Source organism: Drosophila ficusphila, unplaced genomic scaffold (genome assembly GCF_018152265.1).
Source record: "Drosophila ficusphila isolate 14025-0441.05 unplaced genomic scaffold, ASM1815226v1 contig_220, whole genome shotgun sequence".
NCBI classification, from domain to species: domain Eukaryota; kingdom Metazoa; phylum Arthropoda; class Insecta; order Diptera; family Drosophilidae; genus Drosophila; species Drosophila ficusphila.
The window spans coordinates 679,846-705,827 of NW_025064118.1; the positions used below are offsets into that span (position 1 = coordinate 679,846).

The following is a 25,982-nucleotide window of genomic DNA, read 5'->3' on the forward strand; positions in this document are numbered from 1 at the left end:
TTTCGCAACACTGACCCTTGCAGTCATAAGATGTGTCGAACCAAACATCGAAGCTATGCCGATTTTTCTATGAAGTTTCTATATTTTCGATGTTCATATGACAGCTATATGATATATTATAGTCGTCCGATTTTTGTGAAATTAAATTTGAAGTTTAAGAGTCATTTAAAAACTCTATACTTAAAAAATTTAGCTTTTCTGATGACAAACAACGATGTTACCTTTTTTATTCGTTTATTTCCGTTATTTCTATATAGCAGTGTTTCCCAAACTTGTCGGGACCGCGACCCAATCAATTGCAAGATCTATATGAAAATTAGTACCCACAAAAAATCTACCCGCGACCCACCAGTGGGTCGCGACCCACACTTTGGGAAATACTGCTATATATATTATTATTTTTTTATTTTTTTAATAAACGAATTCTTATTTTAAAATTCATTGTTGTAATTAGCAAGACAGGCATTTTAAAAATTCAGTGGAGGAAAGCTATGTTTTTAAATTCAACTTTATTACCATATTATTTTCACAAAACTCTTAAAATACACAATTTGCTTTCTTACCGAATATCGTTAAAGATAAACCCACATTTCATTTTGAACAAATTTATTTGATCTCTGTAACATATTGCCATTTATGTTTGCCCGGTAATTATAAATATGTTAAGTTTATAGTCAGATTTACATCGACTCTAATGGGGACATTTTGTAGGATGTTGTCGGCTTTTTTTTAGTGTCAATAGCAATGTAATAAACTTAATATTTGTTTGTTGTTTCATTCAATAATCGGGCTCTCATGTTTATAAATATAAATACAACAGCGAGAGCTAATTCACAAATTTTCTGTAACAATTCAGTAAACTCTTAATGAGTTAAAAATCTGACAACTTTAAATACTAAATAATTAATAACACTAATTTATTACTTAGCACACATAATCTGTACAAGATCTTCCTTTGGAAAGTTTATGTGGTAGTTGTCTATATATTGTGTTCGTATTATGTTTAAATCTTGCTTTGCATAATTATCATACCTTATACGTTTTTTTTTATTCTACGTGATCACATTGAAATTTTTGTTTTAAAAACGCGTTTAGGAGTTATTTTTTGTTAATTTCTTGTTTTTAACATATTTTGTTCTAGAAGCTTCAACACTTTTGTAAGCTTGCTATGAATGTTTTACAATTACATAAACCTGATTTTAATTGCAATAAAACCCATATACTTTGGATATACATGTTTTGGGAAGTATTATTTGAAGTTCATTGTGCATTTATATGCATTTCTATTCCCAACAGAGTTTGGACTAATAAAAAAAGAAAAACAGGCAAGGCTTTAGCTTAGATCTTGACTATAAGGTACCCGGAACTCAAGAGCCTGTTTCCAAATTTGTGTTGTAAGTTTAATTTACCATTAAAGCTCTGGTTGAAATTCAGCGTGACTAGAATTTAAAAACTGTGCGATTCGCATGGGCTTTTTATAGATTTTGTTCTAAAGCTAAATCGATACAGAAATTGGTAAAAAGCAAAATCTCCGGTTAAAGAACGCACTACCAAAACAATTTTTGCTGATTAGACGTTAAATATAATGTTAAAATATAACAGGATGTTAAAATATAACAGGATGTTAAAATATAACAGGATAGGGTTGTGTTATTTCCATAAACTTTAAGGGATTTTCGAGAGCCAATAAATCATAGTTAATAAAGATCAATAAATATTATTTGAATAAATAGAAGTCAATAAATCATTTAATTATGATGCTTATTAAATTTCAGTGCCATTGCGCGCAGGTTTTATTATCAGACCAGTCACAAATGTATGATTCGATTCTGTTATCTTGTTTTTAGGATTACATTTCCTCTACTTTAACTCTATCTAATTTATACTTTATAATGACAAATTAAATAACGCTAACACATAGTTACTTAAATGCCTCTAAATAACATATTTCTGTATGTAATTCAAGCTTAATCATTCGCATATTGTTGAGTTTAGTTAGTTATGTTAGGCATTACAAGCATTACATTTTTTATTGGTCAATCGACGATCTATCAACATAATTTGTATGCCTTATAAGATTGCATTAATCACGGGATGCTTATTTAAGACTATTTGAGGAGGTCGGTAGATTAATTTCGGCAGTTATTGAGTCGGACGATTTTTTCATTTTCTCACAATAATCATTAAAAATATCTCGAAAGCGATTCCAACACTTCTCCGGGATTGTTATCGAAGTTCGAAAGTTATTTTTCACCTTTATAAACAAAAATATATACATAGTAAAAAAAAAAAAATTTTTGATACATACTTCGCTTATCCGCATGTAGACTCCCCTGTTATTTTGTCCGATATCAAAATAAAAGTTTTTATTATCCACCTTCATATGTCGCTCTTCAGGCAAATCTCCTTTAAACCTGCTAATTATAAACAATAACATATATACATTTTTGATCAGCTTCATCATTCAATTTGAATGAAATTTATTTCGAAATTCAAGAGGCAACAAACAATTAATGCAATATTTTTTCCCGTTATTTTTTTTAGATATCTCCTATGGTAGCATACAACACGTTAACACACTGTTAACATAGAAGCGGACAGACGTACACGACAGATGGTGATCAAGAATTCTTAAATTTTGATCATTGATGTTTTAGTTTTAGTTAGTTAGTTTTTTTTAACTGGACAGCTCACTTTTAACACTGTCCGATTAGCACCTTAAAGAGGCTCGTCGTGTTATAATGCATTGGATAAGGGCTTCTCTGTCGCTGGTCTTTTACATTGTCATCGGCTTTCAGATCAGAAGTTTGCAAGGCATTGAACGGGACTCCGATCAGAAGTTTGCAAGGCATTGAACGAGACTCCATATGGGTAAAAAAGTATATATTCTTGATCAGCACCGCTACCTAAGTCGATCTAGACTATACGACTGTCTGTTTCAAAGCAAGTTTTCTTTTTTATGTCTAGTTTTTTATTCTTACAAATAGTTAAATAAAGCAAAACCATTTTTTATTTTACAAATACTTTACCCTCCATCGTTTGCTCCGAACTCTTCTAACAAATCCGTAAGGGCATCACGAAACTCGATCATTCCTTGGGCTGGTAAGGCGATTTGAGATCTAGGACCACCCCTTGTAATGGTTTGTGATACCTAAAATTTGTTTTTGTTATTTTAGGACTACAGGTCTATGGAATTAAAGTAAAAAACTTTACCCGTAGAAATCGTCCGCGAGCATTTTCTTTCAAGTCCAAATAATATCTTCTATAATCTTTTATCATCATTTCGGATTTTAATTTGCCATCCTCCGGTAAATTGTCTGTGTTGGGGGGGCCTATGTTTTGACCAGCTTTTTATTAATAGTTACTTTATTAACTTAAAAAAGAAGAGCCTTATTAAATATTCTTTGTTGTGAGATTTTTAAAATAAACGTTAAAGACTGAGGTGTCTCCTTCACTGCTTTGCAAACATCTGACTGAAATTATAAAACCCTCTTCAAGGGTTTTATGATAATGCACGGTTAAAATCAAATTAAAAATTAATAAATGATTTTTTTTACATTTTGTATTTATTTGTTAACGAGTTTAACAAATGGAACAAATCTATATTGACTGCCAAGTAATGTACTGACGTTGCAAAGCTGCTAAAGGGGAGACTTGCTGCCTAAATCAATAAAAGTTTCAAGTGTAAATGATTTTTAATTTAATTTTGGCAAACAGTGGCCTAAAGTATATTTTAATATTGGTCTATACCTAGTGAAGCGTAGTAATCACTAAACGACGACAAGTGATCGCGAAATTCGGCTGCAGTTGAGAGAGCCAAGTATATTTGGCTTCGTCTACCATCAGCGCCAATCTGAAATAGAAATACGTTATATACAATGTCCAACAATTAGTAGATGGATGGAGTTGTTTATATTTGTAATTAATAATATTTGCTAATGGATGCAGAAAGTTATAGTTAGATTGCTGAGAAACAGACTGACATGATCAACTTCTGTGGTAATGCAGATCAAGAATATATATACTCTTAGGTGTGTTCTTCAAATTTTCAACATCATTAGAATGTCTTCCCCCATCAAAACAATAATTGTCTGTCATTACCTATGTCTATAATTTACTTATTATTTTTAATTAGATAGATTGTAAATAAAAAAAAAAAAAAAAAATTAGAATGTCTTCGAAGTAGGCGGCGTTGCCTCTTATTTGGTTGATAATGTGAAAATAGGTGGATCCAAATTGTCCTTTAAGAATTTCAGATCCCCAGGCGAGATAGCTTTTAAATTTCGAGACAAGTTTGCGTAGAACCAGACAGATGGACAAATGGTGGTATTGATCAGGAATATATAATACTTTTTGGATTCAAGAGCCCCTGTACTATCAATGTAGATATTTACCTCTGCAACCTTTATAAATCGACCTCTCCGATTTTGTTTTACATCCAAATAAAATCGCTTTGATTGTATTTGAAGCATCTTGGTAGCCAGCTCCTGCTCAACACCGCTTCCACCTTGAAAAAAGCCGAGCAAGAATCAGAAATTGTAGAAATCACTTAATCATTTAACTTTATACCTTTAACAGACGATTCGAACTCGTTCCTACTCGACGAACCCTCTACGTTTGCCACATTATATTCTAAAAAGTGTTAATTTGTATTTGTTATTTAATGAACATATACATTTTTACTTACTTGATCCTGAGAGGCCTTCGTCTCCGCTTCCCAAGTCAGACATTACGAAAATACTTTTGTACACAATGTCCTAACTTGGTAAACAGTTTTGATTAACTCCTTCCCCACTTATCACGTTAAATTTAGGTGCCTTTCCTCTTGAGTTTTAATGTTCGCCCTCTCGTTATGAATGGTACCATCTCTTTTAGCCGGCGAACAACATTCTTCTGAGTAAAATCAAATATGGGCTTGGTTATAGGTATATATTGAGTCCTAAGGCCACACAAAATAATGTCCTTACGCGTGTTTTTATATTCTTGTGGGGTTTTATAAATTCAGTTAAAACTCTGCGAGGGACCCCAAGCCCTACCAACCTCCCAACCTACCTAGAAAATCGTCGCTAGATATGAAAGTAAAATAATAATTGCGAGGTAAACAAGTAAGATCCAATCTTGTGCCAATGTTAAATTCAAACCCTAGAAAAAGTATATGCCTGTTTTTGAAAAGTATCAGCCTATTTTCAAATATATAGGCGCTTGATTGAATTCCAATTTAACGATTTGAAAACGTTTTTAATATTATCTCATCTCAGAATTAGAGCTTAAAAGATTAAGATATATTTAATACCCTCGAAGTCTGATCTAATTTAATTACAAATGAATAGAATTAATGTATAATCTGTATACCAACCCTTAGTTATCCCCTATATTTACAACCTGCTCAAGCTGCCACATAGGTAGCAGTATACCCGTTAAATAATAAATATAAACTTTTTACTTTTTTACTGAAAAAAAAAAAAGAATTAGAGCTCTGCCAAAGTGAAACCTTAGAAGGAATAGAAACCTCTTGAGAAGGAATAAATCATTTTGGCAATAAAGCAGATTTGTTGAGCTAACATATGAACATTAAAAATCATATTTCAACGATGCTAAACAAAGCAATGGGAGTGCTTCAAGGCTCTAAGTGATAGTCAAAGAAATTTTTGGATTCCCATGGACTAAGGGACCTCCAAGGGGTATGCACGGAATCAGTGTAAAAACCTTTCGGCCTTACGCCACCTAAACTTAATAGATATACGAAGCTTAGTTTATCTTGGTAAGATTTCGCTTGCCGATTGAGTATTTGTTTTGATTGCTTTAAGGGAAGTTGGTTGAGTTACTCCTTTTTACCGTTATTTTTCATGATTGTCTAGGCATGCACATTCTTGATGCGATTCGTCATTTGTGAAGTATATACATACATACATACATATACATACATGTTAACATATAACATGTTGATATGTTAACATGCCAACATATGTGTACATAGGCTAGAAAATATATTTTTGTTTATTTTTTTATTTAAATTATTAAACTTTGGTGAATTTTTAAACCAGCAGATTATTTTTCTTCACATGGTGTTTGTTTAACTTGTATCAGCTGTTTACCCCCTTTGGCAAGAATTGATTAGTATAACCAAGCAAATATGTATGTGCACATGTGTATCTACAAACAAATTAATGTCAATAAACATTTAAATGCTTACACACATAAGTACATATAGTAAACTTTCCAAGTAAAATAAATAGCTATCTACTACTTTAAATTAAATTAAATAGCCGTGTCTTTGGAAAGTATGTAAATCGAAGAGTTTATGTAATTTGTTGTTGGAATCCTGTGTAAATACTATTTTTTCCCACTGCTACACCAAAGCTTTAATCCAGTTATATATACATTTGTTCAGCTCAATAAATTTTGATTTGTGAGCACAGTTATCGTTAACTACAAAACAGATAGGATTTCCATAAACTGATGCATTTAAAACCCAAATCAAACTCGCATTTTTCCATTATAAAATCCAACGTAAGTACATAAATAAAGTGAAATACGTACAACTGCAACACACACACCCACTGCGCCCTACGACTGACATCGACACTCGCTCATTTTATTTATCCGTCGGATACTAAAAATTCGTGAGAACGTAAGTAGGAATCGAAACCCGAGCATGATACTTTTAAATACCTTAACGCATTTTAGGAAGCCATTTGCAATTCCACGTTTGAATTTTTGCAGAATTGGTGCAACAATTGTAACTTTGTATGAATTGGCTGCGAATTGTGTTGTATTGTATCTGCAAGGTGTGGAAACCCTTATGCGGTGCATGGGGCTTAAAACGACCTGTCTATTACAATAAGTAAAAGCGCCACCCGAACGTTAGCGGGCTGAAACTGAACGCAAACGATTTTGTCCGCTGGTAGCGCTTTTTGGTAGTTGACTAACGGACACTTTACATTGGACAATTCTTACTCAAATTGTGAAATCGATAACTCGATAGGATATTTCTCACAATCCCGTTCCGAGTGCAACGTAAGAAATAAACGTCACTACGCATTGCTTGCTCATATCCATTACGTAGGTTGGGCCTAAAAAGCTCAGATGAATTGCACATAAGTCAGCAAAGCTTTTTCTTCCTATTTGCGGCTTTAATGGTGTCGGTTGCTGTTCATGGCTGTCGTGCATGAACAGAAAGTTGAAAATTATCATAAATCTCATCTGGAGTTCTGTTTTGATTCCAGCAGTGACATCTGCGATACAGTGCGATTTATTTTCATTCGATTGCGTTGTGAGACGAGACGGTGTTGTGTCGCCTAATTTGTTTTCAGTCAGCCCTTTAAAACTAATGTGCATGTGTATGTAGGCATTCACGACGACAATGTGTACACATACATATGTCTGCATATACATACGAAATTGAAGTTATGCAAAATGTGCAATATAATGCCAAGCCAAGTTAAGGAGCAGTGCTTCGTACATGATTTTGCAAGGAATGTTACTGTTATATATGTGCTTGAATTTCCCTGCACTTATAATGTGCCTAAACCGCTAAGCGAAACGTGAGTACATGCCCATGTACTCGAACCAATATTCTTTACATAAATACTGCAAACAGACTTATTTTTGTCGGCCATTCGTTGTTCTCTTCACTTTTTCCCCTCTTCTCTTCTCTACCATGTCCCCTCTTTCTTCTCAATTCTCTTCTCTCGGCCAACTGGCACATTGGCTATGGAAAACGAAAACAGAAACACCATCTCTAGTCAAACCACAGCCAGGAATACATACATGCATATGTATAACAGATAGGTATATGGATGTTTATATGTACGCATATTCACGAAAACAAAAAGAATTCGAACAACGATTAGACTTTCATCTTTTATTTTGGTACCGGTCTATGTGTTTGTATTTTGTATCTGTGAATCCGACTCTGAATAGGTGGGCAAAACACAGTCAATAATGTATAGGGAACACTACACGTAACAATAAATTTATACATTCTTTGTGTATGTGCGAAATTCGCTCTGTTTACTTATCCAACTTATACATATACATATGTTGAGATACATACATGAATATAACATTTTTGGGTAAATTTTACAATGCCATTACAATCGAAACTGGTAAACTCCGCAAACATATAAAACAAATTTGAGAACATAATTTATATTTAAACTTTATTCATAAGTCGCAGGAAGCACATTTTAAAAAGGGAGATTGCCGTGAAGAAAGCAATTAAACCATGCAAAGCCATCTCCAAAGATGAATTGAATTTCGAATAGCATTTTATCAAACTCGAAAGAACAATGCAAAACTTGACATAAATAGAGAAGAATTAAAAGCCTTAATACTGATATTCTATGGATCGGACTATCAATAGAAAGTAATCTTGCTACTATAGATCTGTAATGAGTTTAGTTTTGACATATATTTTAGTTCTAATTGGAAGGAAGAACGTACATATAAGCTTCCATTCGGCGAAGCTAGTTTTCTGTTATGAGACACCTCCGATCCCTTAAAGTATGTAAATATATATAATCTTGATCAGCATAGTGGCATGATAAACTCCATTTGACTTGGACATGCGTCAGGCTCTAGTTTCTAGTTTCAAAGCAACCCTGTTAAAACTTTGCCAAAATTCTTGTAACTGGGGTGACCAGGCGTCCGTATTAATACGGACATGTCCGTGTTTTCAGCTCTGTGTCCGTTAGTCCGTATTTTTTGTAAAATGTCCGTATATTTCGCGTTTTTGACGAAAAAACAGGTTGCACTTGCAACAAGCTTGCGACAATTAACACGGCATAATGTCCGAGTTACCCGATCTTTCGACATTGAATCTACTGTAATGAAAATTTTTAATCACTTCTCGATTTACACCGTTCGGACAAATCAATTGAAGGATTTTTACGATTTCGTTGATGTGGAGTACAGGAAACTGAGCTCAAAAAATCGCTGTTAATTTATTATTAAAAAATAGTAGATTTATGTGAAGAATTAGTGTTAAAATTTTTAAAAGGATTCTGTAGATTTGGAGTTCCGATTCTCCCCGACTTTAAAATTAGCATTTTCGGGAAAATCGATTTAAAGTTTTTTTTAAAGTCAAAATAATAATTAGTTTGATTATGATTGACTTGCCCTTTAACTGATCTAGATTATATTGATAACCATCTTCAAAAGAGCTTCCGCCTATTGAAATCGACTATCTTTATAACCAGTACTCAATAGTCATTTCAAAAGCACATTAAATTTATCTGTGGGTTGGTCGGAAATCTAAAGACACTAAATTAAGTCCCACTTTTGCTTTAACAACCGATTAAAAACAATTTCTAATTACTTAGAGATATACGTTATATATACGTTCAACACATTAACAAAATCAAACAAAACTATAATGTTCTTGATTTACATTAGAGTTTTGCTGAGGGTATTATCAGAATTCAACAAGAAAGGAAGCTAGCTCCAGCGACCTGAAGCTTATATACCCTTGCAGTCACTAAATATGTCGAACAAAATACTATTACGATTTTTCTATTAATTTTCCATATTGTTCATATGACAGCTATATGATATAGTCGTCCGATTTTGATAAAATTTAATTTGAAACTCAAGACTCATTAGAAAACTCTATGTTCCAAAAATCATGATTGTCTGATGAAAAACAACGAGGTTATAATTTTATTTCCGTTATTTCTATATAGATTTTTCGATCTTTCCTATGGCAGCTATATGATATAGTACTGCGATTTTTATGAAATTTTTTTCTCAATTTAAGAGTATTTAAAAAATATTAAACAGGTGTGATTTTGGCAGATGGTGTTTTCTAACGACTCGTGAACATTGAATTGCATATCATGAAAATTATTATGTCAAGTAGCTGAAATATAAAAAATCGGAAAAACCAATATAAAATTAATTGAATTAAACTTATAACGTCGTTTGGAATATAGAAGTAGTCGACTTTTTAAATTAAAATATAATATCAATCAAGTTAAACGACTATATCGTAGCCAAAGGAAATATCGAAAATTCAATATACGATTAAAAACATATATAGCGCTTTTATTTTTTATAATACCAGCACGAACCGTTAATTTCAATTTTGAGATTTGGTTAAACGTGCGCAGTAATTTTTTTTCGAAAAATTAATTTACAGGAGGTGGGAAAACGTTTTTTTTTTTTTAAGTATTTTTGTTCATTTTTAAAAAATGTCAAGGGTGGTAATCGATAAAGCCGTAATAGATAAAAAATGGAAGACCTTTATTTTTAAAAGTATGGACAAACAGTTTTCTAACTGTTTAAAAACAAAATTGAGAAAATGTTGATTTTCGAAACGGTGGATAGGCAAAAAAATCTTATTTTTATTCCCATGGTCCTTACGAATAATTTTTTTAAGCACCGGAATTCAAATAAATGTATTCTTTTCCTTTCATTTCCTTTCCAAATAAAGTATAGACATAATTACTTACATTCTGATCAGTATCACCACTTCGGGTCTATATAGCAATGTTAGTTTATTCGCCAGGTCGTCTGTCTGTTTCTACCGAAACTAGTCTATCAGTTTCATGGCATAGTTAGTTTGCCTCATCTATTAGAAATTTAATTTATATGTAGGTATATATCTGTAAATATTAATTTAAAAAAGAATATTGTGTTTCGGTACTTACACTTTATTTAATGCATATTGGCACCGGGAGAAGTTGCGATGCATGTGTGTATACTTCTCCGACTCACTAAAACTATCTTTTAAACTCACACATACACAAAATTTGAGCTTTTTCGAGAGTCCGTTCTCATTTGCCTTGGTTTTTGTTTTTGTTTTTGATTTTGCTAAACTTTCTGGTACAGTAGTTTGGACACACACAAACATTTGTGCATGCAGACTCACACATGTTTATTTATTGGTATTGGTATACCAACGCAAGTACGTGCCCACACTCGGAGTTTCTTAGGGCCATTTGTCGCCTCGCTGCGTTTTGGCATTTTTATAAATATTATCTGTACACATATGCATATTTTTGTCAGGAATTTACAAAAGCCGAAAAAAAACATTCAAACTATTCAGACTATTTAAAAATTGAAGTGCAAATTTGTAAGTCTTTGCGAGTTTTTTTTAAACTTTTTCAAAGGCTACCCTTAAATATTTTCTTTGAATACCCTTGCAGGGCAAAAGGGTATCATAATTTCAGTCAGAAGTTTGCACCGCAGTGGAGGAGACACCTCAGACCCCATAAAGTATATATATTCTTGATCAGCATCACGATTAGAATCAGAATACGTCTGTAGGTCTGTCCGTCTGTCTGTCCGTCCGTCTGTCCGTTTCCGCGCAAACTAGTCTCTCAGTTTTAAAGCTATCTTGCTGAAACTTTCCCAAAAGGTGTGTAGTTGTTGCACGCAGTATAAAAGTCGGAAAGGGCCGGATCGGCCGACTATATCGGATAGCTCCCATACGATAAAATGAAGTAAAAATTCTCACGCCGTTGTTTTTTATCAGATCGACTTGATTTCTTCAGGACGGCGTTTTCGAACTGTTATTGAATTAAATTTTATCAAAATCGGATAACTCTATCATATAGCTGCCATAGGAGAGATTGAAAAATATATATAGAATTAATGGAAATTTAAAATTACATTCTTTAACTCCACCCGGGAGCATAGAGCCTCTACAATTTCTTATAGAGGATTCATTTACCTTTGGTTTTCGATCGTACAGGTGATAAGCCAGTAGCGACTTATCCTAGCGGTGCGGTTGCCAGCTGGCGCCATCTAGGAGTGACGATAAGTTCTATTGCTGGGTCCATAGTAACGTGGACGAGGGGGTGTGCGGGTCCGGGGAGCCGAAATTTGTTACTAATGTTAAGTGAGCGATAGAGCATAGAAGTGGTGGAGATTTGGAAAAAGAAACCGTTTCTTTTTCTCGGGGAGCCTGGCACTCGAACCCGGGCCTTCCGGACCGGAGGCCAGCGCTCTACCTGCTGGGCCACCAATGGAAATAAATTGATAAAATCGTTGTTTTTTATCCCACGAGCATGATTTTTTGAATATCAAGTTTTTTTTTTACAAAAATCGTCTTAGCTTCGATGTTGTTTAGCCTTTATGTATTTTGTTTGACATATTTGATGACTGCTAGGGTATATAAGCTTCGGCTTGCCGAAGCTAGCTTCCTTTCTTGAGTTCTTTTTGTTAATATCACCTACGTTGTGTAGGTTCTCTGTTCTTTCAAGATTAATATCATATAGTCTGGGCCCTTCTGTCACGACATTTGTACCTGCAATAAGAACAATAGTATGGTAATCACTCACACATATCAAATGTGTCAATAAAATCGTGTTACACTCTATCAACTTTTATCAGTATTTGTCAAAAGACCTTATTTTCTTAAAACACAATTTATATGAAATTTATATTCATATTATTTTCCTAACCTTTATAAAAACTTTTTTTTTATTTTCAGACAGTCTTACAGCGCATCTGGCACTTAAAACAATTTACGAATTTAATTCATCTGAGACTAAGGATTTCCAATAGATTACTTTTAGAAATAGCGGAAATATTTTTGGATGGCTGTAGAACCAAAAATAATCTACGCCTTGATTTTTTCTCCTATATGGAAGTTATATAACTAGGATATGCAAGTGAAAAGTGAAAAAAAAACACTGATAAGTAGTTCCTTTACTCACGCGCCTACAGTAGCATCACTAGTATTACGAATAGCTAAAGTACAAGCACTAAGTTCTGTGGATAACTCAAACGATTTTATCCAAGTTCTCATAGCTTTGAAATTTGTCCCTGTAGTGCTAAGGGCAAGAAGATACTTAAGCACGGTAATGGCAGCAAAGGTGGATAAAGAATTGCCAATAGAAGATGGAACAGCGCCGCAATTAACGTCTTCAACCTCATGTCTTGCTAAAATAGAGAGCGTCAATGATGATCATCCAGACAAGTATGTATCCAGTGTGCCGAATAACCGAAAACGACAGAGGCTATCCAATCTCGATCTAAACAGCGGCCAGGGCGATAATGTGGACAACCAAATCGAAGAACCCGAATGCAATACGAAGGCTAGAATGTTAGACAGCAAACAAGAAGACTATGTTGAAATGGAAAAACTGCCAAGCCAAAACTGCAACAGCATGGTAGAGGGAACATTATCCATTGACAGGTTAAAAAGGAAAAGTCCTGAAAAACTGGTGGCATTCGACTGTTATGTAGCCCCTGAGCAGGCCTTGGTCACTAGCGTGGAACTAGTAGTTCCAGCTCCTCAGTCCCAGACCTCGTCGTCAGGCATGCCGGTGGGGCCATCCGAGGAGTCAAAGCCAGATACCCTGGGAGAGTCATCGGCAGCATCGTTGACAACCCTTGATAAAAAACAACTGCAATACAGTACGGCTGGTCTGTACAGCTCTAGTAGTTCTACGAATAAATTAGCAAACGATAAACTCGAAGGTTGTGCAATTGACTCTTCCAATTCGAACTTAAGAATTCCTAATAAGTTAGCAGTAACGACAGCAACTGGTGATATTTTACATGATGATAGAAAATCCTCTTTATGGGCGCCTCACCATGATCAGTCTGAACAGATGCAACAGCACATGGATTCGGCGGCGTCAATTGAGACTAAGCAAGAAATTGTGCATGTTAACCAGGGACTGTCATACGAAAATCAGCATCAGCATCGCCACTCGGAACTTTTGCTTCAGATCGAAAGGGAGAGCTCTGAGACGGGTGCATTCTCGCAAGCAATTTCAGTGCCATTACAACATCCGCTCAATAACGCGACTCAAGAGCAATATGGCCAAACAGAAACCACTCCTATCATGGATAATCAGTTAAATACTAATTTTTATACACATATGGCTCAGCAGCAGCACCTTCATCAAAACCAGCAACAACATGGCTTGCATGAACACATCCCACGTCATCAGCAACATTCAAGTTACACCAGTTACATGCCTCAGTATCAGAATTCCTCGTTGTTTAGTGGCCATCAAAGTGATCATCACCAACGACAGCAGGCGCTACAACATCCATTGGAGTGTCACGGACATATACATCAACTGGTGCCTATTTCCCAACAGCACCAGCAACATTTGCAGCATGAACAGCAGCAACAGCAAACTCATCAGAGCCATCATCAACCGCCCCAGCAACAACACCAATTGCACGAAACTTACCATGATCTTATTATGGATGATTTTCACGAGGAACCAACCACTGCTTTTAAATTGTAAGTACTTTACCCGCGTAAGACATCAGATGGTTTTGGGAAAACAAAGCATTGAAACATGAAATAAACATGTTTTAAATAACTACTTCAAGTTTCAATGTTTTGTGGTGTCTGTAAATAACCTAAAACAAGCACGGTAACTTAACGATTAAAGGAATAAAAAGTTGGAATCTGTAATAGGATGAGTTAGTGATTTTCACGGAGGATGGATGGCGAATTTGTCAGAATCTTACTTAGTCTCTTAGCCTCTACAGACTTTTTATGTTGGTGGAGTATCTTTTGATAATCGTTCCATCTTGTGTCTTAAGAATTATTTGCCTACACCATTTTGGGGTTCTTAGGGCATAGATCCTGTTACCCACAACTAGTGTATCTCTCTTGTCCAAGAAGTCCGGCTAAAAAAATAATGTGGTGCTGTTTAACCACTATGTAGGATTCCCTGGCTGGCTTGCCTCTGCTTTCTTCTGCGGTCCAGCTTGCGATGCATCTGGACATCTTTTATCACCGCTAAGGGAAAAAATAACAGTCGTTTCTTGTCAACTTCGAATTAAGTCCTTTATACAATCTTAACGTCGGCAGGTCCCGATGGTATCCGGGCATTTACCCTAGGTCGAGCGGGATGTCTTTAGCGATGTCTTTCGCAATTACGTTACTAACCAGACCCGAGGTTTCCCTGAATCCTGCGATCGAAGGCCCAAGGATCTTTCAATTCTTCAAAACTGCTGTGAAGAACCTAGACTGTGTATCACGTTTGGTAGCTTTAGCTAACGGTTGTACCACATTCACGGACTTCTCTCTATTCTTGGACCACGCGATGATTTCCTGGAAGAAGAGCTGCCTATTAAGCCGTGATGGGGCTAGGGTCAAAAGGTTAAGAATGATGGTGGGTGTGATACTGTGTTATTTGATAGCTTAGCCAGACTAACTCTCGTCCCGGTTTCCAAGGCATTCTGACCTTCTCGCATACGAGATATGTTTTACTCATTTAGATGTACGCCTTATCTATTAATAAGTACAGACTTTTTACTTGTAAATTTGATTTAATTTTTTTATTCGTTGCAGAACGCTGTCTCCCAGCACCGCAAAGCCTGAGAACCAAGATGATGGCTACGAAACTAGTGCGGGCGACGTTTTAACCCCGAATTCTCATAGCTCTTCCACCCACTCCCTAACGCCTCAGCATCAAATGCAACATCCTAGCATTATGCTTTTGTCGCAAAATCAAAAGAAACCCGATGAGCTTCTATTAACAAAGAACCTTCAGACTGGCGAAGTTCAATCTGAGCACACTGCACCCTCGTCCAAGGGTATGCAAAGACAGGTTTCTGCTTCCCAAAAACATATTGAACTGCCTGGAGGAGGCACAGTGTGCTCCAGTCATGCTTCTGTCGTCGAGGCTTACAGCTTTATGGGCGAGGAAATGCGCACACATTCGCCGTCCCAACGCCATATGGAGACTGTTACTCTTGGTTCAGCGCGCTATTTGACAGAGACAGTGTCGATGCCAGTCTCTAGTGCTACAGAGTGCCTAAGCGGTGAACTGTTTCAGCATAGCCCAAGTATATTGGAACAAACAGAGACCTCACAAAGCGGGTTGCTTTCTAAGCCTCTGCCGAAGAAAAGGGGGCGTAAAAAAAAGCTAACTCTTGATACTATTGATACCGCGCAGATGTCAGTTTTAGCGACACAACAGGAGTAAGTAAATCGACTCTTAGTTCTCTACATATTAAAATATAATTCATCTAAAAATAAAACAATTTTTGAAAGGGGAGTTTCTCGCTGAAACTCTACTAAAAGTATTTAATGCATGATAGGACGATTACCATATATCACATAGAATTGAAAAACTATGGAAAATAAGGCCATAATTTTTTAATAGCCTTGAAATATAATTATAATTTTAGTTAGAAGCTTACAACACAGTGAATAAGTCTCTTTTGTCCCCCTAAAATATGAGTGTGGCATTTGGTTAAACTTTTCCGTGAATAAAAAAGTTTACAAATGGTAAAAACTCTTCCAATATGGCCGGGACGATGACAATGAAGAGTTTTGCTCTGGACGCTCAAGCACGTTAGCATCTCATGAAAACGTTCAAGCAGTGAAGAAAATTGTTTTGGAAAAGGGTTGAATCACTTTCAGAAAAGTTGCTGAGGATGTCGGTATATAGCTTGGCTTGTGTCTTAAAATTTTTTCTAATGTTTTGGACATGAAAATTAAAAAAATTTTTTTTTTTAAATGACGCATCAACTATTGCATGATGATTGTTGATTTGAGTATTTGTATTTGCTTAATTAACCTTATATTTTGTAATCATGTCTTATGTTTAACAAGTAATTCTACATTTTTTAACAAAACAAATATTTATATTTCTAGCTTATCTGGCGGCAAAGCGAGCTGTGAAGGTGGCGATAGTCAGCCTCTGCATTCAATTAAACCCAAGGAACGTAAAAAACATGACCGATTTAATGGAATGTCCGAGGAAGAAGTTATTAAACGAACAATTCCAGATCATCTGTGTGATAATCTCGATATTGTTATAGTGAGTTGTAAATTTCGAATCGATATATTAATTTTTAAATGTATTACACGCAGACGCAAAAAGTAAATACCGGTTTTTGTTTTCAACCATTTACAGGTTGGAATAAATCCTGGTTTATTCGCCGCATACAAGGGCCACCATTATGCCGGCCCCGGCAATCACTTCTGGAAATGCCTTTACTTGGCGGGTCTCACCCAGGAGCAGATGAGTGCCGATGAGGATTATAAACTGCTTAAGCAGGGGATCGGATTTACCAACATGGTGGCTCGCGCCACCAAAGGTTCAGCCGACCTGACCCGCAAGGAAATCAAGGAGGGCAGTCGAATATTACTGGAAAAACTACAAAGGTTTCGGCCAAAAGTAGCCGTTTTTAATGGCAAACTAATATTTGAGGTGTTTTCGGGGAAAAAGGAATTTAATTTTGGTCGCCAACCTGATCGTGTCGAAGGCACTGATACCGTAAGTGCTATCTATTGTTATACCCTTGAAAGGTTTTTACGAAGTCCCAATAAATATTTTCTTGATCAGCATAATGATCTGAATCGAAATACGTCTGTACGTCTGACCGTCCGCCTATTCTCCTGTCTGTTTTTATGTAAACTAGTCTCTTAGTTTTAAAGCTATCTGGAAGAAACTTTCCCAAAAGTCTAGACCGATTCAGATGATGATGCTGATTAAGAATATATTTATATATCTGTAATCATACCATAATAAAGTCCGATCCCTGGCTTTTCACAATAGAAGAAAGCACTTGCTGCGACCCCATTAATCATATATGTATATCATAACCACTGATCGTCAGTTTGAACGTATGACGTATTTTGTTTTGATATTTTCACAGTAGTATACAATTTGAAACGTTTTTCATTGCAGTATATCTGGGTGATGCCTTCATCTTCAGCACGATGCGCACAATTGCCTCGCGCTGCCGACAAAGTTCCGTTCTATGCCGCCCTAAAGAAGTTTCGCGACTTTTTAAACGGTCAGATAAGCCACATGGATGAGTCCGAATGCGTTTTTACAGATCAGCGAATCCGCCAGTGTAGTGAGCAGCAACAGGCGGAAAATAGTAGTGTTCAGCAATTGCATCAAACTCCTTCTGGAGATCATAAAACCGGTTTAGGTTTCGTGGGAAACTGCAATTCTTTAACTGCAAAAACTGCGGAGTGTGGAAATGTGGCATCTGTTGCCGATAATGCAGAGCAGGCCCAATCTGAGGGCCAATCATCTCATAATATGTCGGACAGAGGATCGTTTTCCTTTACGGGTGACAATAGAGCCATGTTACCAGTTTCAAATCAGAATCCCCCCCGAACGAAAGCTCATACTTATCTGTGTTCGGACCTCAGCAATCTCTGCCACATCAACCTCTTGAGAAGAAAAAACGGGGCCGTCCCAAAAAGATTAAGGGACAAGACCTTATTGATAACTCCGTTGGAAACAAAATGACCATGGCAGGACAACATATAGCGCACCACGATCTGAACAACATACTTAACCTATCAGTGATTCCTGGCGGAGGCAGCATTGAAACACCAAAAAAAAGAGGGGCAGGCCAAAGAAACTAAAACCCGCTGTAGACAACATAATATTAGTCAAACAGCTTCAGCACGGAAACACTAACCCGAACACATCAGCAGGTTTGTCAGTGAGCTCAATGCATCCACTTTCAATGGAGCATATAGCAGCGTCCCCTCAGAGCAATCATCAAATGCCACCAAGTTTGTACAATACCCCACCACCGTCTCACCTTTTGTACACGGCCTCGGCATCACCAATGGCTTCCCCCGCCCTAAACTGCAACTATAGTCAAGTACACGGGCATGGAACGCCACCGGTGGGGCAAACAAATACAGTCGCTCAGGGCACGTCCCCTATTATCGATTCGCAAAACGAACACCTGTCTTCACAGAAGACGAGTCAGCATGGAAGCCTTGAGGTTGGTCTAGATATGCGGGACCAACCCCACTTGGGTGAGACTCCTCCACCGAGTTCGCCTAACATTTGTACCGCCATCGATTTCGATCCACCAGAAGAGCGCTCCGGTTGCCAAACGCGCTTGGCGGAGGAAAATAAAGTAGTTGAGCTAGGTGAACAGCAATCACAGATGTTGGAAAAAGACCAGTACGAAAGTCCCGCTCACGATGCCGGAACGCATACAGCCCATAGTCACGAGCACTATCAGCACTGGCTTCCCCCGCATCCCCACCACAGTGTTCAGCCAGCCCAGAAGCACCTCCAACAGCCGATGCACCACTTCCATGGAAACCAGCCGGAGAGCTGGCAGCAGCGATACGAAGAGGCGAATTCGAATCCGTATATGCTCATTTCCGGCCAGCCACGGTTGGGCAATCAGAGTCATCAGAATGCCTCACAATCGGGTAGCATTGGTTCAGATGTGGCCCGTAAGAGCTTATGTGGTCTCGAATCGCTAGTTGATCAAATACCCGCAATTACAGAGCACGAATGTGGCAACATACCGTCGGCGACTGCAGCGGCAGCAGCGGCCGCTGTTGAAAATCGTTTGTTAGGCTTGCAGCAACAGCAACAGCAGCAGCAGCAACAGGAGCATAATCAGCAACAACAGCATCAACAGCAACAGCATCAACAGCAACAACAGCAGCATCAACAGCAACAACAGCATCAACAGCAACAACAGCAACAACAGCAACAACAGCATCAACAACAACAACAACAACACCACCAGCAACAGCAACAGCAATCAAAACGTTGTGATCAAGAGAATCAGGGGCAGGCGGAGTTGGGTAAACATCCAAGAGAGAGTGGCAGTGTGAGCAATAGCAACTTCTCGGTGAGCAGTCTAGCTGCTTCCGCTTCGACAGCAAGATCTGACAACGAAGCTATGTATGGTAATGGTGGAGAGATTCGAGGAAACAGTGAAAGCAGTAATAACAACAATTGTTCTAACCTCATTGAGTATCCTATTCCAACCGGGTTTTCCCATCATGCAACTCATCTTATCGGGAGCGCACTGGGGGCAACCATTAACAATTCAGACCCCAATCATCTACCGCTTTCGCACCCTCATCAAACTCCGCATTCGCATCCGCATCCAATGTACATGGACCAGACGCACCACTTGGCCCATATCCCACCAGTTAATGTGAGTTCGATTTACGGTCCATCCGCCTACGGGTCGCATCCACAGCATAACACAGGAGACTATACAGCTGGCCACTATAGTCTGGGGAGTAACGTGCAGTCCACTGGTTCACCCAGCACTGCTACTTTACATGTGCCTAGTCCAAATTATCCCTTTGGACACCATCCATATGGTCACACACCGCCCCAAGCTAGTTATCCAGGCTATACTCACCCTCATACGCACCATCATTCGCACCACAGTCATCCCTCGCATCATCTCAACGTTTTCGATCACCTGAAGCCGTCGGACATAGGGGGGCTACGGAGGTTTTTGATTAAAAAAACAAGGGCAACCAGGGGAACAGCAACCGATAATGAGATCAGAATCGCAACGATCCTTCGTATACAGCGACTTGGTGTGAATAGAAATCGTTTACTTGTACGATTTTGCGTCCCGCCGCATCCCAGCAATATTTATCAATCTCCGGCTTTGCCGATTCTACCTTAAGAAATTTTTAGATCTTATATATATATTAAGATAACCAAAGACTCCGCCTAATATAATTATTTAAGAGTTACTTTCTTTAATTACGAAATACTACATATGATAATGTTTAACTAAATAAAATACGTAACCCACAGTAAAGTCTATACTTAAACATTTGTTTGTAATTAATATTACTTAATGTTAACGAACTTTATTTCATAATCGCAATAATAAATTGCTTACAATACTACAACAAATTAGGCTTCAGAAAAACACACATAAAAATGTGCCAGGCTTAAATATGTGGCCGATAGATGTCGCCACTATATTTTACAGTTGTTATTCTAACATATATCGATTTTCAATATGTTTTCTGCTTAATAATAATATTTGTAATCATTTTATAATGTATATAAACATGTAGAAACTTTTTGAAACTGAATTTATTTAAAAGAATAAAAAATTATTCGTGATCTATGCAAGTATTTAAAAGTTTTGACATAAACGTGAAAATAATGAAAATAAGTTTATTTATTATATTTACTTTCTTTATTTTCCGGTTATCACAAAAGTTGAACTCGAAGTTGTCTGTCAATATGGGTATCAAGTTTTTTTTTTATATTTTCAAATAATAATAATTCACCTAAAGCAAATATCAGTATAAAATAATTTATTTTCGTTATCGGTTTAAATTTTATGCTCTACCGGTTTTCTTTGTTCGGAAATAATTTTTACTTATGCCAATATATAAACTCTACTTCTAACCAAGCAAGTTATGCTCAATTTCGACTTCAATTTCGACTACAATTTAACATTTTTCTAATTACTATAAACAGACCAACAATGCATAACCGGTATTTTGAAAATGTAAAATATTTTTGCGGTAGTTATTTATTCTGTAATGTTTGCTCCTTGGAAAAACATTTTCAAGACAAGGGTATCGCATAGCTGTTATTATTATAAAATAGGCATCGAGATAGAATGTAAGCATAAGAACTTTTATTATTGTATGTATTTATTTTCATCAATTATATGGTTAACGAAAATATACTTCTGATTCGTAAGTTCTTTATTTGAACCCAAATGCTTTCTCGTGCATGTGAAGAATTTTAATAAAACTACAAAGTTAATTATTTATAAGAGATTTTTTTTGTTTTCAATTTTTGTGCACCTTAGTGTTTTTTTAATCGGTAAAGAAAAAGATTTGTTTTCAATTTTTTGTAACATTATAACCAGTTCTTCTCAGTTTTGAAAAAAATAGGTAATATTTGAAAAACCTAAATTACCAAAAAAAAAATAGTAATTAAATGATTTCACTTTTTTACTGACCTAAATCATACTTAACCGATTTTCGTTTAAATGGTTCGGAAATCTTTGACTAGGCAAGTACATATTATGCTGTGATATTCTTTTGTTAAATACAAAATCGACTAATATTTCTTATACTTTTGTATTTTTACCTTTTTAGATAAATACATACCTTTAAACGGGATTATTTTAGTTTAAAATTCTGCACAATGGGATATAGGTTAACACAAGCTGAAATATTTTAATATATATAAAAAAAACAGGGATTCCCTTTTCTTGTGGATTTTATTTAACAGTTTTATACATTTAAAAGTTGTGTTCTACTCGATATAATATCACTGCAATTATCGAAGATCAATATATAAATAATCCTAGCAGTAAACATTCAAATGCGTTGAAATATACTTATGCATATGTATGTGTCATGTTTTAATGTGTCATAAATATGTACGTATGTAATTAATACTGAAGACTGTGACGAATTGTGTATAGTGCGTGTAAACAAATATTTAATATAATATATATACCGTGTACGATAAAAGTTATTAGTTGAGCTTTATTTTAATGCCATGGCCCTTGCATTATTACTAGTAAAAAACAAAGGGGTTGAGAAAGTCGAAGTCTCGACTACGTTAGGTTGTGTCTTAAAAACTTAGTGGGTCCATTGTGATGCCTTAATTTGGTTGTATTATTCCCCTACCGCAAAACAGAAATGAAGTTAAATACCTTGGTGGGGCTAACAGATTTCAGTTCGGCAAGATTTGCGAGGAAAGATCTGCCCAACTAATTATGTATGTGCACGAGTTAACATACCCCTAGTTAACATACCACATGATAACAGCGGACCCGGAGTAAACACGCCATAGTTAACATACCCCTGTCACTGGCCAAAGAATAACAGCAGACCCGGCAACCCCAGTGCTGATGGACAACAACAAATCGCCAACATGCCATAACTCTGACGAACGCACGGGTGCATGATTTGATTAGGTGGGACACCACATTTGAAGAGCAGTCATGCTCAGATAATACTGAAGATGAAGATGAGGACAATACTTTACACTTCAGTCAAATGGTTGAAGTTGTTAAATGTATAATTTGCCTTAACACTCCGCGTGATGTGGTACTATTACCTTGTAGCCACTTCAAAATATGTTTTGAGTGCTACAAAGTGATGAAAATGAAAGCGGCGAAGTCTCTATTGCTCTGCCCATATTGCAGGCAAATAGTAGACAGCCAAATCAAAGTTTATCAATAATGTTTAAATGAAATAAATGACATGTTAACACAATTTTGTATTTTAATTTACTTTATTAAAAGCGCAAGCAAAAATTGTTTTACATAAAATCCATACATACATACCAGGTATTTCATTACTATTAGGTTCGGGCTGCTCCCTCCTGAGTCGATTGACTCTGTACCCGGCTCTTGGATCTCTTCTGATCCGCACTTACATGCACCCATTTATACCAGGTATTTCATTATTATTAGGTTCGGGCGTTAATGCACTTCTCATAGTGTCATAAGGCCCACAAGAAAAATGACATAGCGCCCGCGGGCGATATGACACTTTCAAAAAGTGACGGAACGCCCGCGGGCGCTATGACACTGGGCGTTATGCCATGCACCCGTTGCACACTTGTGCTGCAAAAGAAACCCCGACCGAACAAGAGTTATAAAAACTATGCTTTTTCTTTTCAGGAATCAACGAGAGCAGCTGGAGCCTGGGCGCCTTCCCTGCCTCCCTGGCACATAAAACCAAGTTTGGGCCAGATTCACAGCAGAGCAGGTCAGCGAGGGCTGCAACTTCTCCACTACGAGCAGAGCGAGGAGCAGATATTAGTTTTATGATAAGAAAATTTATTTGAATTGTACAAACCTAAAAGCATAATGTTTAATCATAATATAAAATAATAATAAGATGTAATAGTCACATAAGGAGCTTACTTATAATAATAAAAACTATACTATAAGTTAAGATAAACATATAGTAGGAAACTTAGCTATTATTATATTATGTCTGAATTATTGAATATAATAAAAACTAACTAATGAAATTATTGACTGTTTTAATGTGGTAGGCGGGTGGGGAATTTGAAATACCAGGCAGCCCCCTAATTGTAGCAGAAAGCTTCTGTTAGTAAGCAACTATTTGGTATTGATTTTGGCTGAAAATGAAATACCAGGCAGCCCCCTAATTGTAGCAGAAAGTTTCCGTCAGTAAGCAATTATTTGGTATTGATTTTGGCTGAAAATGAAATACCAGGTAGCCTCCTAATTGTAGCAGAAAGCTTCTGTCAGTAAGCAATTATTTGGTATTGATTTTGGCTGAAAATGAAATACCAGGCAGCCCCCTAATTGTAGCAGAAAGCTTCTGTCAGTAAGCAATTATTTGGTATTGATTTTGGCTGAAAATGAAATACCAGGCAGCCTCCTAATTGTAGCAGAAAGCTTCTGTCAGTAAGCAATTATTTGGTATTGATTTTGGCTGAAAATGAAATACCAGGCAGCCTCCTAATTGTAGCAGAAAGCTTCTGTCAGTAAGCAATTATTTGGTATTGATTTTGGCTGAAAATGAAATACCAGGCAGCCTCCTAATTGTAGCAGAAAGCTTCTGTCAGTAAGCAATTATTTGGTATTGATTTTGGCTGAAAATGAAATACCAGGCAGCCCCCTAATTGTAGCAGAAAGTTTCCGTCAGTAAGCAATTATTTGGTATTGATTTTGGCTGAAAATGAAATACCAGGTAGCCTCCTAATTGTAGCAGAAAGCTTCTGTCAGTAAGCAATTATTTGGTATTGATTTTGGCTGAAAATGAAATACCAGGCAGCCCCCTAAATGTAGCAGAAAGCTTCTGTCAGTAAGCAATTATTTGGTATTGATTTTGGCTGAAAATGAAATACCAGGCAGCCCCCTAATTGTAGCAGAAAGTTTCCGTCAGTAAGCAATTATTTGGTATTGATTTTGGCTGAAAATTAAATACCAGGCAGCCCCCTAATTGTAGCAGAAAGGTTCTGTCAGTAAGCAATTATTTGGTATTGATTTTGCTGAAAATGAAATACCAGGCAGCCCCCTAATTGTAGCAGAAAGCTTCTGTCAGTAAGCAATTATTTTGTATTGATTTAGGCTGATAATGAAATACCAGGCAGCCCCCTAATTGTAGTAGAAAGCTTCTGTCAGTAAGCAATTATTTGGTATTGATTTTGGCTGAAAATGAAATACCAGGCAGCCCCCTAATTGTAGCAGAAAGTTTCCGTCAGTAAGCAATTATTTGGTATTGATTTTGGCTGAAAATGAAATACCAGGCAGCCCCCTAATAGTAGCAGAAAGCTTCTGTCAGTAAGCAATTATTTGGTATTGATTTTGGCTGAAAATGAAATACCAGGCAGCCTCCTAATTGTAGCAGAAAGGTTCTGTCAGTAAGCAATTATTTGGTATTGATTTTGGCTGAAAATGAAATACCAGGCAGCCCCCTAATTGTAGCAGAAAGCTTCTGTCAGTAAGCAATTATTTGGTATTGATTTTGGCTGAAAATGAAATACCAGGCAGCCCCCTAATTGTAGCAGAAAGCTTCTGTCAGTAAGCAACTATTTGGTATTGATTTTGGCTGAAAATGAAATACTAGGCAGCCCCCTAATTGTAGCAGAAAGCTTCTGTCAGTAAGCAACTATTTGGTATTGATTTTGGCTGAAAATGAAATACCAGGCAGCCCCCTAATTGTAGCAGAAAGCTTCTGTCAGTAAGCAATTATTTGGTATTGATTTTGGCTGAAAATGAAATACCAGACAGCCCCCTAATTGTAGCAGACAGCTTCTGTCAGTCTTGTTCGGTCGGGGTTTCTTTTGCAGCACAAGTGTGCAACGGGTGCATGGCATAACGCCCAGTGTCATAGCGCCCGCGGGCGTTCCGTCACTTTTTGAAAGTGTCATATCGCCCGCGGGCGCTATGTCATTTTTCTTGTGGGCCTTATGACACTATGAGAAGTCCGAACCTAATAGTAATGAAATACCTGGTATAAATAGCCGCCCAGCATAATTTATCGTGAGAATCGAGTGCTCAATAGCGTAAGAAGCGCCGCAGGCAAAAATTGTTTTACATAAAAATCGCGCGATTTAAATACAAAATTGTTTTAACATGTCATTTATTTCATTTAAACATTATTGATAAACTTTGATTTGGCTGTCTACTATTTGCCTGCAATATGGGCAGAGCAATAGAGACTTTCATTTTCATCACTTTGTAGCACTCAAAACATATTTTTGGCTACAAGGTAATAGTACCACATCACGCGGAGTGTCAAGGCAAATTATACATTTAAGAACTTCAACCATTTG

At 36.7% G+C, this 25,982-nt stretch overlaps 2 protein-coding genes across 9 annotated transcripts; one reads left to right on the forward strand and one right to left on the reverse strand.

The window, feature by feature from the left end:
• Nucleotides 1–490: 490 nt before the first annotated feature.
• LOC108095043 (transcriptional activator protein Pur-beta) lies at nucleotides 491–6,813 on the reverse strand. Of its 8 annotated transcripts, none has more exons than XM_017195943.2 (10): nucleotides 6,673–6,813; nucleotides 6,541–6,613; nucleotides 4,688–4,893; nucleotides 4,570–4,632; nucleotides 4,395–4,507; nucleotides 3,751–3,853; nucleotides 3,214–3,332; nucleotides 3,030–3,151; nucleotides 2,309–2,414; nucleotides 491–2,254 (listed from the first exon to the last, which is right to left on the reverse strand). In XM_017195943.2, the coding sequence occupies exons 3-10, from the start codon at nucleotides 4,728–4,730 to the stop codon at nucleotides 2,099–2,101; spliced, it is 825 nt and encodes a 274-aa protein (XP_017051432.1). In that variant the 5' UTR covers nucleotides 4,731–4,893; nucleotides 6,541–6,613; nucleotides 6,673–6,813; the 3' UTR covers nucleotides 491–2,098. The 8 variants fall into 8 exon arrangements, with proteins under 8 accessions (XP_017051432.1, XP_017051431.1, XP_017051430.1 ...); XM_017195942.2 differs by having other exon boundaries at nucleotides 2,309–2,417; XM_017195941.2 differs by having other exon boundaries at nucleotides 3,214–3,347.
• Nucleotides 6,814–7,110: 297 nt separating this feature from the next.
• LOC108095027 lies at nucleotides 7,111–21,418 on the forward strand. Its single transcript, XM_017195897.2, is given in 9 exon segments — nucleotides 7,111–7,544; nucleotides 12,437–14,209; nucleotides 15,272–15,904; nucleotides 16,583–16,748; nucleotides 16,845–17,207; nucleotides 17,622–18,057; nucleotides 18,060–18,284; nucleotides 18,287–19,318; nucleotides 19,442–21,418. Coding segments are annotated over 8 exon segments (5,373 nt in total). The 5' UTR covers nucleotides 7,111–7,544; nucleotides 12,437–12,611; the 3' UTR covers nucleotides 20,362–21,418.
• Nucleotides 21,419–25,982: the final 4,564 nt, after the last annotated feature.